At 31.2% G+C, this 14,877-nt stretch overlaps 1 protein-coding gene across 7 annotated transcripts in view; it reads right to left on the reverse strand.

The window, feature by feature from the left end:
- The window catches only part of LOC124535560 (apoptosis-stimulating of p53 protein 1), a 257,185-nt gene that overhangs the window by 65,807 nt on the left and 176,501 nt on the right, over positions 1-14,877 (reverse strand). Inside the window, exon 1 of one of the 7 annotated variants that reach the window (XM_047111802.1) lies at positions 6,212-6,983. The exons of 4 other annotated variants lie outside the window; for them this stretch is intronic. In XM_047111802.1, the coding sequence (XP_046967758.1) occupies positions 6,212-6,922 (711 nt within the window). In that variant the 5' untranslated portion in view covers positions 6,923-6,983. Of the gene's footprint in view, positions 1-6,211; positions 6,984-14,877 lie in introns of those variants that run through there. 2 more of the 7 variants (XM_047111805.1, XM_047111803.1) reach the window with 2 other exon arrangements.

The raw sequence follows: 14,877 nt of genomic DNA on the forward strand, positions 1-14,877 counted from the left end.
ACTAGATTGGTTAATTTCCGGAATGTTGGCGGTGGTGGCCCCCATGACTCTCCACATGTAACAGGTTTACAGTGATATGTTTCCGGTGGTGGTAGATGGTCGTCCCATAGGTTCAAGTGTAAAGGAATAGACAGTAGATCCTTCTGTGTGCTAAAATGTATCTTGAATTATTAACTAGTCTTTGAATGTGGCTGCCGACCTCGACATTAGGTCAGAGATATCTGTATAAATAGTAAACGTTTAATTAGAATGAAAATATAAATATATTACGAATAAATATCATAAATTTTAAAGGTAATATTAAGAAATAGACTTCATACAACTTTAACAAATAATATTAAGAAATTTTTCGTTTCATTGTCAAAGATCCCTCACAAATGCAAATGCGTCAAACTGGAAAATAAACAGAATTTTCTGTCTTGGAAAACAAACGAAAAGTTTTAATTATGAAATAAAAATTTTCAATTTATATTCAACTTTTAACTTTAAGGCTTCGGGAACTGAAGATTAATTATTTTTATGGGAATGTTATTTCTTTAAATAAAAAATATTTTATTAGAAGCCCGTTTCTTACATATATACTAATATTATGAATAAGATAGTAACTCGATCTGTTACGAATTCATGCTTAAGCCGCTGAACCGATTTAGATGAAATTCATTACATAGGCTACTTAGTTTAATTCACACCTCGAGGGGTAAAAATGGGGATGACGGTTTGTTTGCTACAGATAAAGTTAAACAAATTTCAGTTGAAACTAAATAGTAGATAAGATATGAAAAATATATAAATAAATATATAAATATAGTAAATTTTAAATTGCTTTATATCTTAAAAACTAAACGTGATATATAATACAAGTGGTTAAATTTAATAAACTTAATTATTAAGCCCTGTATAAAAATAAATGTTAAAATAGTGTAAGCTACCAATTCTAATAGAAATATTAAATTATGAATAGATCAAACAAAAGGCACTAAGAAAGCGATTTAAAAATATGTACTATACCTACTATACTAGCAACCCTCACCGGCTTTAGACGGGTTAAATATAATAGAGAAGTCATTAATATAATTTTTCAGTATTGTCTGCAAAATATATAACACAGATATTAATTTAATTCGTAATGTCGTAATATAAAGCACACATATAGGTATAATAATTAAGTATGCAAATATATACCAATTTACATCTTCTGAAATATAAGGAAAACATTTCACTAACGGCCATATAAACAAAGTTGCCTATCTTTTCCAATATTTCATTACGATATTACTGCATAAAAACTGCATTGAGTGCATTGAGTGCAACTGCATATTTGGAAATATTAAACAAAGCAGCGGCTTTGTTTAATATTTCCATTATCACAGGGGAGTGATGAAAGCTTGTTGTTACGCAACACAAGTCTTAACGGAGGGTAATCACAAAGCTTTGCTGAAAAAAGGTGCTTTTACGTGATTCACTAAATAGGACAAAGAAAACCAACACTGATAGAAGTTATTTATATTTTAAATTGTAAATTATTCCATCCTTCTTTATTTAAACTAACAATTTATTTCAAAAATATACTTTAATCATACAAAATATATTCCTAAATTTCATTGTAATATCATTAGATTGATTATGAAATTTTAATTAAATGTTATTACAACTAATTGGAAAGTCATATAATTAATGTATGATTAAATATTATATTAATTATGACTGAAGACTGTTAAATTAGTCAATTTTGTGATAATTATAATATTGATAACGTAATTATTTTACATACGATAATAGTTATATACAAATATTAAAAGTAGCAAGATGATTAGTCAACGGAGCGAAAGCAGGTACGAGCTACTATATTTCTATTTGATTTAAAAATACATATATGTGTGCCGAGATGTCCCAGTGATTAGAACACGTGCATCTTAACCGATGATTTCGGATTCAAACCCAGGCAAGCACCACTACATATATGTGCTTAATTTGTGTTTATAATTCATCTCGTGCACGGCGGTGAAGAAAAACATCCTGAGGAAACCTGCCTAATTTCGTTGAAATTCTGCCACATGTGCATTCCACCAACCCGCATTGGAACAGCGTGGTGGAATATGTTCCAAACACTCTCCTTAATGTGACAGGAAGCCATTAGCCCAGCTGTGGGAAATTTACAGGCTGTTACTTTTTTTTACTTTAAAAATATATGTGCGAATAATTTATTTCTGTATATGATGTCGTTTTGACTGACGACTGACACTGACTGACACTCTATTCCCCCCTGTCATAATTCGATGGGGCAGCAAATCTTTCCGACCGGAAACAGTTCAGGCATTACCAACGACATTACGTGCTTTCCGAAACAAGGGAAATGTATAATACATTTCTACATTCCGAGCTACTGATGAGATACATCTATAACTTTTTATCAGTCCGACCTGTTTATACCCAGGCACCTCGTAATATATGTATGTATCTCAACTAGATCAAGGAGGCAGTGTGCTTACATATAATATATAAGAAAGTTTATCGATTTTTATTATGGCAAATTTTGATGAACGAGCATATGGACCAATGATGGCAAGTTTTTATCGCCACCCATAGGCGCTGTAAGTAATATTAACCCTTCCTTACATCGGCAACGGTCTACTAACCATTTGATTAGATTTATATACGTACTTTAATTATGTATTAAATTATTAAGAGATTAAAAATCAAGTTCAGTAAGAATAGCTGGGCATATAAGCCAGTATTAAAAATAAAATAACAACAATTACAAACAACAAAGTACTTTTTCGTCTATTCGACTTTTGTACGTCCCTACGCCTCTTCATTCCTGAGAACCATTAGTTCATGAAAGCTGGGGTCGATACTACCAAGTCCCAGTCGGTTCTTTCACGACAATTTTTAAGAGGGTGACTTTGCATTTCCTTTGAAACATCGCTTTTTTCCTAAATGGCTCGGGACGTTTACAAAAATATATAATAGTTTTATCCTTAACAGGACTGAAATATATTTCTTACTTGCAATTTCTTTATGAAACTTTTAATATTTTTTTCGTAGGTCTGACTCATTGGTCTAGTGAGGAGATTGTTGGGTTGCAAATCTCGAGGTACCCGGTTCGAATCTCGAGTCGTTAACAGAATTAAAAGAGTTTTTCTGTCTACAAATTCTAATGGATAGCTCGGATTTAGAAAAAAGTTAAAACTAAATCAAATAAACAAGTTTTATTGCTTCGGATAGCACTTCAAGGTATATCCGCGCCTGATATCTTATCGATTATCGGATTGTCGTATCAACGGTCTCTGAGAGTACACAGAGATTTCATCTGTGATGTAATATGTTTTACTTGTATAATGACGACTGTTCGACTACTATAATTTACTATATAATATAATAATTATGTCTAGCTTAGACGACTATTGCTTAAAATAAGTCGCCAAAAGTTGGTATGAAGGTATATACGTCTAGTTCTATAAATGACTATTATTTTATTTTTTTATCGGCGTGAGTAACTTGTATAATAACTAATTGAACGTAATTTAAATAGAAGCACCAACGTGGTGTCGAATGTTTTTTAAAATTTATAACGTTATAGAATAACAAGCTTCTTAAATTTATATTCGAATAGTTTACTGAACTTTATTCATATTTTTATTTCGTCGATATCTTTGCTGTTTGTGTGCCTTCAAATCTTCTATTGACATTACTAGTTTTTATGCTGATTTCATATTTTGGAGAAATTATCTTTCAAAAGACAACTTAATACTTAAGTATAATTAATTGATATTGGTAACCAAGTTTGTTATTTTAGAAAATATATTCAAGTAAGTCATAAAAAACGCAAGAACCATTTATCTTTAAAAATCTTGGCGCGTATTTAGAAATATAAAAGTATATTATGAAACGGTTTCCAGGAAAAAACAATCTGAGATTTCTAAGAAAAACGCTTATTGATCATGCTTTCATTCAGTACTACTAACATTGAATAAATAACATCCTTTTAAATAATTATTTATGGGATATTAATTGCAAGAGCTGTCAACTCGTCCTGAATCTGCGTGATTAAAAAAAGGTTTTTCTTTCAATAACATATTCTTTATTACGTAACAATTAGAATTCCATCAAAAACAATACTTGTCAAAAAAACCAAGTCTCGCAACTCAGTTGTTCTGCGGTAAAAAGTTGTGAGATCCATGTAATACCAAGTCTTATCCATGTAATACTTAAGCGACTTCCTGCCTTAATACGTCCACTCCCTAAGACCACGATCGTGGTCCATATATTGACTCGGCCATCGCATAAAAACACATGTTAATTAAATTATTTAGTGCGATGACCAAGTCAATATATGGACCACGATCGTGGTCTTAGGGAGTGGACGTATTAAGGCAGGAAGTCGCTTAAGTATTACATGGATAAGACTTGGTATTACATGGATCTCACAACTTTTTACCGCAGAACAACTGAGTTGCGAGACTTGGTTTTTTTGACAAGTATTGTTTTTGATGGAATCTCATTTCTTTTTGTATTTTGTAGACAGTTCTACTTTTTTTCTTTTCGGTACCTTCTACTTATATCTACCAGCAACGAATTTTCTTAAAGCCCTCTCTCTGAATTATTAACTTTTCTTATTTTTGTAGGTAGCCTTCCGTTTTCTCTTTTCCGGTACTACTTCTTGAGCTTCAGCTACAGTTTTTCTAAGAGCCCACTCCCTATCTCTATGTGTTTTTCTGGGAGGCCTTGATGTTAAAATTTTTGACAAATCTGGACGGTAAATGATTCTTAGTCTGTTGTATTCACAAATTGAGGATTCCTGCGCTTTAACACTTCCAAAGTCGATGTTAATTAGATGTAAACCGTCCAGACTTGTAACTCTCGAAAGTGCCACGTAAGCTTGACCGGATGTGAATACTGCAGAACCGATATCCATATTTTATGTAATTAATACACTAAAATATTTATATGTATATTATTATTAATAATATATACTATTATTAATAATATTAATTTTATTATTAAAAATAATAATACATAATATCCAAATATTTAATAATATTATAAAATAAATTAAAAAATAATAAATAAATACAGGAAAAGCGGTCTTTGGAAATGTAAAGAAACATGGTCATAGTTTAGTCTGGTCTTGTAGTTATAAGTGTGCACTAGTTGAGAACGTAATTACACAATTAACAAACATTTTCGAAAGCTTATTAATATAATAAATTTATTATATTGTTATTATAATAATATAATAAATAATCTTCCTTTGAATTTGTAATTTTTTTTTTTTTTAATTTTATCATTTTGTTAATTATTTTAGTTTTTCCTTGGTTCATACACTAAACACTACTTATATTCCAAATTTGAAGCTTCTAGGTCTGCTAGAAGTGCCTTAGAATTTTGATGATCGGTGAGTCAGTGAGTGAGTGACAAAATTAAGAAACTTTGACCCGATATAATTCTTAAACTACTAGTTCAAATTGAATGAAATTTGAAATATACCGTGTCTTTACAATGCTTGCATGGTTACTGAAAATTCAGTCTTCTAGTTTTATCCACGACGAAGTTACAGGGGGTCGAAAATGGCCTGAATTGCTTCGAGAAAAGGATGGTACGGCCGTGCTGCTTTTTTGCTCGACTTGGTGGGGGCACTGCCGTGCCCCCAGATACGTCTTCACACGCATATATTATCGCAAAAATTAAACTTATAATTTATAAGTAGTCGATTTTTGTGGTATTTTATTTTCAATATAAAATATAGATTTGAATAAAGGACCAGAGATTTGTCTTTTTTAAACGATTGGATAAAACTCTTGAGTAACTAAAATATAATAACATTTTCTAATTGACATATCTAAATATGAAATGAATCGTAAATGATAGGATAAGACACATTAAAAATTACAGATTAACATTATAACTAAGGATTAAAGAATCGTTTATCCTTAACTGAATATAAAATAGGTATTTGTCCAGACAAAAAGTAATAAGTCGGATAAGAAGAGAAAGGCGAATGGAATCCCAGGATGTTTCAGAGGTTCATTAGCATACAGATTGACCCGCAGAACGAAGGCGACAGAAATACTACAATGAACTCAATTCTATTTAAAATTAAACATCTAATCACTGTTTCATCTCCAAATTTATCTTCGATATCTAACCAATCTTATTTTCTTTTTTAAATTTTTTAAATTATATTGCACAATAAAACTTATAATAAACTCACCTGACAGTCCTTTAAAGATGTATTAACAATGTCAATCTTTCTTGTATAATCAACTTCTAAGGATGCATCGGTCATAGTTGCTTCGTCTATTAAAGTTTCTTTGCTATTTTTTCTTGAATGTCTAATGAGATCAGGTTTTTCTGTGCTCATTGAGTTACTTGCATTTTCATTCGTACAGTTCTCTCGGCCTGAGTTTCTATCTTCATTAGTACGTGATTTATCTTCCCAGCTTTTGATTTTAAAACACGATATTGGTTTTTTATCTTCCTTGGCTTCGTCACGACTAATTGCTTTATGCTCTACACTGAAACCGTCTTTGTTTTCATTTTTGACCAATCCGATTTTGAGACGTTTCTTTTTACCGTTCCATTTTGTATTGACTGATTTTGATGTAGTACTATCGTCGCTAATGCTATCAGAACATACAGGATTGACTAGAATCTTAGTAGATTTTGCTTTGCGTTCTATTTTTCTTAAATTTAAAAGGTTACCAGATGAATCAACATACGACGGTATTGATGTCAAAGATGATGTACTCTCTTTCGTATCTTCACTAATTTGATGTTCGGGATTATGAAAGATGCTTATTTTCATAACGTCAGCTGCGTTTTGACGTACTTTACTACTAGATCCAAGTGGCCCCATTGTAACCGGTGGTCCTCCTTTAAATAATAATGCTGTCTCTGTTGGTTGACACACACAAGCTAGCATTTTCACTTAGTCATAAATTAATTATCACTATTATCACTTACATTGTTTGGTGTTACTTGTTTCGTAAAGCGTTTTACAAATTCTGCAAGAAAAACCGCAAAGTGTCTGGAAACCCTCAATAGATTGAATGAGATACTTTAATCTCTTAGCTATGTGATATCCTTTTTTATAAGAGGCTTTATTTACGAGATAAGTACGTACTTAGCGGTACCATGTCGCTACATAGCTTCCCGACGTTCTTACACTGATATTAAAGTTCCGTTCTGTTACAAGGACTTATGGCGCATTGTTTCTAGATGAACGATTGTAGGCATCTCCTTAATATCTTTAATATCAACGTTTATATTTCGTGAAATTTGATACAACAAAAGCCGTTAAATATGTGCATCATTTTTGTATACCAATAACTAAAATTAAATATTTTTTTCATTTAAAATTTGAGTATATTCTGGTAATTAGAAGTATGATCTTTGTAAAAGTTCGGCTACGTGTTTTAAGGACTCGGTGTGAATAAATCTTGGTACACCAATGTGAACTTTACACTTATACTAAAAGCGTAGTGCAAAGTGCGGTAACTCGCTCTTGTTTTCTCTCTTTATTTACCGCAAAAAGGACAAGGACAGCACGAACATTTTATTTTTATTTTAAATATTAAAATAGTATTATTGTATTAATTTTATTAAAAATTATCATGATAAACAATAAAGCTTATTATTAATGTACGAAAATAAATATCATGCTATTTATAAATGGTACCTATATAAATAAAAGTATATCGCATCATGATTTAATAAGAGATCACTCGTATAACAAGATCACATAAATTTCTCCTAACGCTGGAGGCTGAGAAATTTTACAACAAGAAACACAATATCATACGACGTTACAATCGTTGGCCTTATGACATTTTAGGCTTTTATTACGGGGCCGCAAAACGCTTGGAAATATCTATTAAAAGATAGTTGTTTGGTATGGAATGAAAGGTAACAATTATTGCACAATAAATCAAGATTATTTTTTGTAATTGATGACTCAAAATGGTAAGAAAATTATGTGTTTCTTTCGCGTTTTAATTTAAACGTTTTGACAGTTGCCTTTGCCATTATCACGAGCTAACGTTAACGGCAATAGGCTATTTATAAACATACTATAATAAAAAGCGAAGATGTTAAAAACTCGACGCTGTAAAAATAAAATACAGGTCAGGAGTTTATAATAATACTTAAACATACATCCACTTGACGTGTAATAAAGGCTACTTGACACCGAAGAGAGTGGATTGAATGGAGCCTCAAATCGTACCACAAAGGGAAAAATGTAGATGGAATTTCTTGAATTAGGATTACAAGTCAGAATTCCACGCTCGCTTCGTCATAAATAAACAGAAAGCTTTTCTAATAGTAACCACTTAATAAGTCCACGATTATGTATGAATAAATATTTTATGTATAAACTGATTATAATAATATTGTATTTACCCACACTCATTTATAAACTACATTAAAGTTGATTTAATATAAATCACTAATATTCTCAGTGAAGTGCCATAAGTTTCTTTATTCGTGTTGCATTTTTGTATATTTTAAAAAGCGTTTATATTTTAATTAAAAATAAATTTATTTACGAAGAAAAATAATTTTAAAATATAATTAAAAGTTGGTTCGTATAAAATGACCTAAAAATAAAGTCCTTTGCAGTAAAGCAGTGTCACGAAAGTCATTTAATCTTAAATTTTCCATTTAGGAGCTCCATTAGGGCGTCTAGTGTTTAAGTGTATAAAACGGTCATCGGACCTGAACGGCACTTCGCGTTAGTTTGCCCCGAGGGTATTTCCCGATACTCTAAAGAGAAACTCGTGTAACGTACGTGTAAAAATCTCTTGCTAAGAAGATGGTGCATTATCTTCGAATTTTTACATTACGAAATACTTAACATCGTTAATGAATAAGGTACTAAAAATATGTTCTTAACAATAATGAAATTAGTATTCGGTAAGTAATTTACTGCGAAGTGATAGAATATAAATTTCGTAATTACTGAGTACAAGGTGAATCTTGAAAATTTTATCACTCGAAGCAGCGGTATCAGCGAAGTGACTAAACAAAGGGAATTAGTACTTATGAAGAGTAATCAATTAGATAAAATAAGTAAAGTAACAGCCTGTAAATTTCCCACTGCTGGGAAGTCCTCTCACTTTGAAGATTAGGTTTGGAATACATTCCACGACGCTGCTCCAATATGGATTGGTGGATTCACATATGGCAGAATTTCATTGAAATTAGACACATGCAGGTTTGGTGTAATGTACAGTCTAGGACGAGATGAATTATAAACACAAATTAAGCACATATAGTGGTGCTTGCCTGGGTTTGATCCCGCAATCATTGGTTAAGATGCACGTGTTCTAACCACTGGGCCATCTCGGCTCAATAAAATAAGTAAAATTATTAAAATAGATTATATCTTTACTGGAAGTTGCTATAAAATTTATCTTGTATCGTAATAAATTAGCAATAGCTCCTATAATATGTTATAGACACTTCCGTTCGTAGTGTAATATAATATTGTGCTCCAAGTTTGAATGAAACAACTTCATGAAATAGACGCATTCATTGTTCGAAATACCGCAGACCAAGATTTGAAGATAGTTTTAGCATACATTATGAAATTGAACAGTACATAATTAAGATATAAGATATTGCTATTCGTACATTGAGTTTATTCAAACTATCAAGTTATTAACTTACATTCCACATATAAAAACTCTTTGCTTTATTAATATCTAAAAGTATCCTTCCTGGGGTCACATGTCTGGTGTCTACGTTAAACTGTTATTGTTTTTCATATAATACAATATCTGTAAATGTATTGATATACGCGACGCAAAGTAAAATCTTTTAAAAATAATTTCTAACCTAACCTTCCTCACGAATGATTCCAACCATTGGCAAAAAACCGCAAGATAATCAGTTCGGTAGTTTTTCAGTTATTGCGTTCGAACTGACAGACACGCTTTCGTTGATCTTATTTTATATTAGGTTGTGAATTCAAATATATCCATAATATATTTTATGTGTAATAAAGGAAACCGAGGTATAATAATGTTATTAGAATATTCATTATAAACAGATAAAAGGCGAAAGAACTCGCACTGTTAAATAATAATCTTCAGCCAAGTTAAGTCTTCGGATTTCATTGTCATTGTCATTCATTCATAACCTTCATAAAAATATAAAGCCCGCGCTTTATATAAAGATGATATTCGCAAAAACTACTTTTGTATCTAACGAATACAGCTTCCAGAAGAAATGCAAAAAATTAAATTTCTATTCTACAGATCTAAACCAGCCACTATATTCAGAATTTCAAGCATACCTTTTTTAAATTTTGAATTTTGCGATATTATATAATATAAAGTGTTAGGTAGGTATATCAAACAGTGAGGAAAAATTTCGTTATTGAATTCGTAGTATATTTATTTCATTGTTTATAATTTACAATCTGTACATGTAAATCAATACTAAAATTTGCAAAAAAATTTGCAATAAAACCCTTGTTCTATGTAAAAAACTTATTAATTATCAAAAAGAAAAAAACTGTGACCGATTGTTACTAGCTCTGCATCAAAAGCGATTTAATTTACCGAACTAATGAAATAAATCTCGGTGATAAAGTCATTTGACATCCTCCTTTATACACATCATCTCCGAAAAAATAATATTACAACTTTTTTAGTAAATAACGTTCCCGGAAATTGTATAAACTTTACAGGCAGCAGGTTCTTACTGGTTGTTCAATTGAGAAGTTCTCTGCCCTATTAACAATAGAACTTTTAGAAATTGAAAGGACAGTCCTGACGCCACAATTCATTATCAGTACTTATGATAACCTAAAAAGCCCATTAAAATTGCTATTGTATAGAGCTATAAAACAGCGGATAATTAAGATTCTTTCAGACAATAGTCTGGAAATACTATAGAAATCTCGATAACCATTACCAGAATAATTGAGATAAAAACTTTTCATGGAATTATAATTATTATCGTTTTTCAGAACAAACAAATGTCATACATATGTTTTAAATGAGGACTTAGATCAGGTTTGAAAATAACCAATAAAAGCGGTTTGATCAATTTAACCTGTCATTGATAACGATATCACGCGACATACACAATGTATTTGAGGCAAAATACAAGTGCCACCAAGGGATGCTGAGCTGAGTCAAGGTGGTGAGTGGTCGGCGTGTTTTCAGTTAAGTCGCCTAGTGAACATTAGCCGCGGGATCTTTTCTAGGAAATTATTGAATGATGGTAACATCATAACACTGGCACTAACAATATAGTATTTCATTTCCCATTACATCACGATAATTAAAGAACCTCGTTGGTCTTTATAGGTCGCCCGAACCGATTGCAATTAGAAAATTATATAAATTCAGCTATAATGTATGTGCAAGGCACAATCTTTTTAAGGTTTAATTAGGCATAAGTACACGTTACCCCAATAATGGCTCATTAAATCATGTATAAGGAAAATTATATCCCCATTAAAGCGATCTTCGTTAACTCTCTCGCGTTTCCTTTTTCTTTATATAATTTTGGATTAATTTATTGATTCTAAATGTATGTGTATGAAACGAGAAATTGTTTTTATTCGTAAAAATAAATCAGTGCGCATAACGCATTTCATACTAGAAGTAAGAGAAAGAACGACGAAATGACACAAAATTTAATCTAAGCTACGTATCCTTCAGTATACGTTATGAATGTAAACTCAGACTGTTTACGTAAGCGGCGCGTTTAATATTACCAAAAGGTAGGGCAGAGAAAGAAAGGAACACTCCTAAAAGACTTAGACCAAACAAATCTTAACGACATTTATATAAGGAAATATAAAACGAAATAATTCGGACAACTTGCTACCTTTTGCTTTTAAATTATTCAAACTCTTTCGAAGAAACCATCGTTCATTGGCCGTTAGTATTTATCTTCATTTACAAAAAAATACATTTTATATTAACCACTGTAAAAATACAGATTAAAAAGTTATTCAGCCATTGTAATCAATTACTTAATAAAAAAAACAAGTGACTTTTGAATTGGATACGTATTGTGTTGCTTATTGATTTTGTAATATAACGATGTGTGTTGTATAACGAATTATTGTAACTAACTTTGTGTGTGAGTGTGTACCTTAATTAAGGTATCAACATATCTAGTCATTATTGTAGAGTCCATCTTTACGTGATAAGGGCCATTTAGTCATTTATTTAATATGGATTCGTTAGGAAAGGCAGGCGAATGGGCCATTTGGGGATCACCCCGGCCCATAGACCTTAGCGCCGTATCAAAATTTAATTATTTATTACTTAACCAATGCGCCAGCAACGGTGCAGGTTAAATATTACGTTCCTTGTGCCTGTAGTTACACTGGCTCAATCACCATTTAAACCGAAACAGTACAATGCAAAGTATTGTAGCATGGCGGTAGAATTTATGAGTGGATGGTATCTACTCGGACAGAGTTGCATAACTTCTAACACTAGGTATCATCTTCGTTCCTTTTACAAATAAAAAGTTAATACAAACTGGTATCAGTAAAATATGCGTGATTTACCCACACACTAACATATGTTAAATAAAAGTTTTTAAAGAGAAAGATCACAACATAAATAAACATTGTGAAAAAATATAGCCATTTTACATGCAATATTTAGTCGTACACTCGTATCAAGAGAGCGTAGAGCAATCGACTATACTAATTGCATTTAATATTTTCCGGGAGCAGAAACAAGTCGTGATAAAATCCGAGTAGTTAATTGGCATGCATATACGACGGGGCCAATATAGAAATATTTTTAAAACAACAGTTTAAAATGTTGCTTACCTCGTTTAAGTTTTACCCGTCGTTTTATTAACATTGGTTAAATTATGTTAAGCATTAATCATTTTAATTGACTTCTCTTTATATTCAGATTAATCGAATACAATATCGTTAACAGTTTAGTATAAAAAAAATTAATAGAAACAATAACCAATTTCGTTATTCAAATGTAAAGGAAAAATATAATGTAATGCATAATAATTTAAAGAATAAGACTTGACATTTTTTTTGTTTCATTGATGACTTTTCGTGTTAAATTTTCGATAAAAAGTTGTCACTTAGTATTTTATGAATAACAAATAGTTTATTTATTTTTATCGAACAAATTAAGTGTTCCATTCTATATATGTATGTTTGTATATGGAATGACATATAAATATTTAAATGAAAATAGCAGAACGGAGGGATATCTAAATCTGTCACCTTTGAATGTAGGTCAGTGAATTCTTACACATTCTAAAAACATAAGTTATTCAACGGCGATCTCTCTATTAGAAGTAGTTTTTAAACAAACTTATGAAAAAGTCATGAAAACTTTTTGGTAAGAACGCTTCGCAATTTAATTTTTTAAAATTTATGAATTATTTCATTCAAAACACAACCTTATGATAAATCATTAAGGACTATTCATTTAAACTTTACGAGAATGATAATTTGTCTTGTATCAGCTGTTCAGATAATGATCTATTTCGAAATAGGCGGCATGTGCTAATGGCAGTGAAACATCTTCATGAAATATAGATTACGTACTTGTATTGATCGAGCAAGTCAATTAGAGCGAGGTTTAATTACCAAACCCGCATACAAAGTCCAGAGTCACTTATAGAGGATTTGAATTCACAATAGAATTTGATATTGTTCAATGTTATTGATCTCTTTGCAGACAAAGGAAATATAAATAAAAAAAAATTATGCATTTTTTAGAATATAATGCAATACTGTGACTACCTAGTAATGTTCTTATTTTAAAAATATATTTTTTTACGCCGTAGAATAGAATATAAGTGGTCACCACCGGCCATAGGCAATGGCACTGTAAGAAATATTAAGCATTCCTTACATGGCTAATGGCCACTAACCTTGGGAACTAAGATGCTATGTCTCTTGTGCCCGTAAATTGGCTCACTCACTCTGCAATCCGGCACACAACAATACTAAGTACTGTTGTTTGGCGATTGAATATCTGATGCGTGTGTGGTACCTACTCAGATTCGTATGTTCCGGCTTAAAAACTAAGTAGGTATAATTTTATTGAAACAAGGGACATATTTTAGATCATGTGGTTGGTGACGTATTAACTGTGTAACAATTGTATCCTTCCTATAGCTATATATTATAAAATTGGTATAGGCGAATGTGACTGACATGACTAATTAAAAACAACACACACATCCACATTATTGTTTTTGTTTAATTGCGTCATGTATGCTTATGTTATAATTGCAAAGCAACTATATGTATGTATGTCTGTTGTATTTATAAAGTGTAAGCGCTCAAACATATTTCATGAGTTTAAGTTACGAGCAAGCAAAAACTCCAGGGATGGAAATAGGCTGATCTATAATCAAATCGTCTAATACTTGACGACCAGCTCTTAAAACGCGAGCAAAGTCGTTGGTGACAAATATTAACAAATAAATAAAAATTATTCGGCCTTGCTAAGACCGAAGCTATCCGAAGATAGCCTACAATTATTCTGTAGAGAAGTTTATGGTCACCATTTTGAAGGACTATGTTATATAGGTCATATAACTTCTCTTATTATGTTTAATAAATTCAATAAAGTTAATTACCTATATAAAATATTTCAATAATAAAAATGTACTACATTGTAAGCGCCAATACAAGTTTACTTCTTCGTCAAAGCTCCGTATTCTAGCAAGGTGTTACTTTATATTAGTAGCAATAACTTTGGGCACCTCCAACTATTCATGTGCAGCGATAAACTTACAGCCTAATCAAACTACATTGTTCAACTTATTCAACTAACTTCATTTCAAAGCGAATGTACGAGAATTTAGTTAATATTCAAGTTAACTTTTCAAAACCTCCGCTAAAGGTTTCAATTAACG

Source organism: Vanessa cardui, chromosome 15 (assembly GCF_905220365.1).
Source record: "Vanessa cardui chromosome 15, ilVanCard2.1, whole genome shotgun sequence".
In the NCBI taxonomy this organism is placed as follows: domain Eukaryota; kingdom Metazoa; phylum Arthropoda; class Insecta; order Lepidoptera; family Nymphalidae; genus Vanessa; species Vanessa cardui.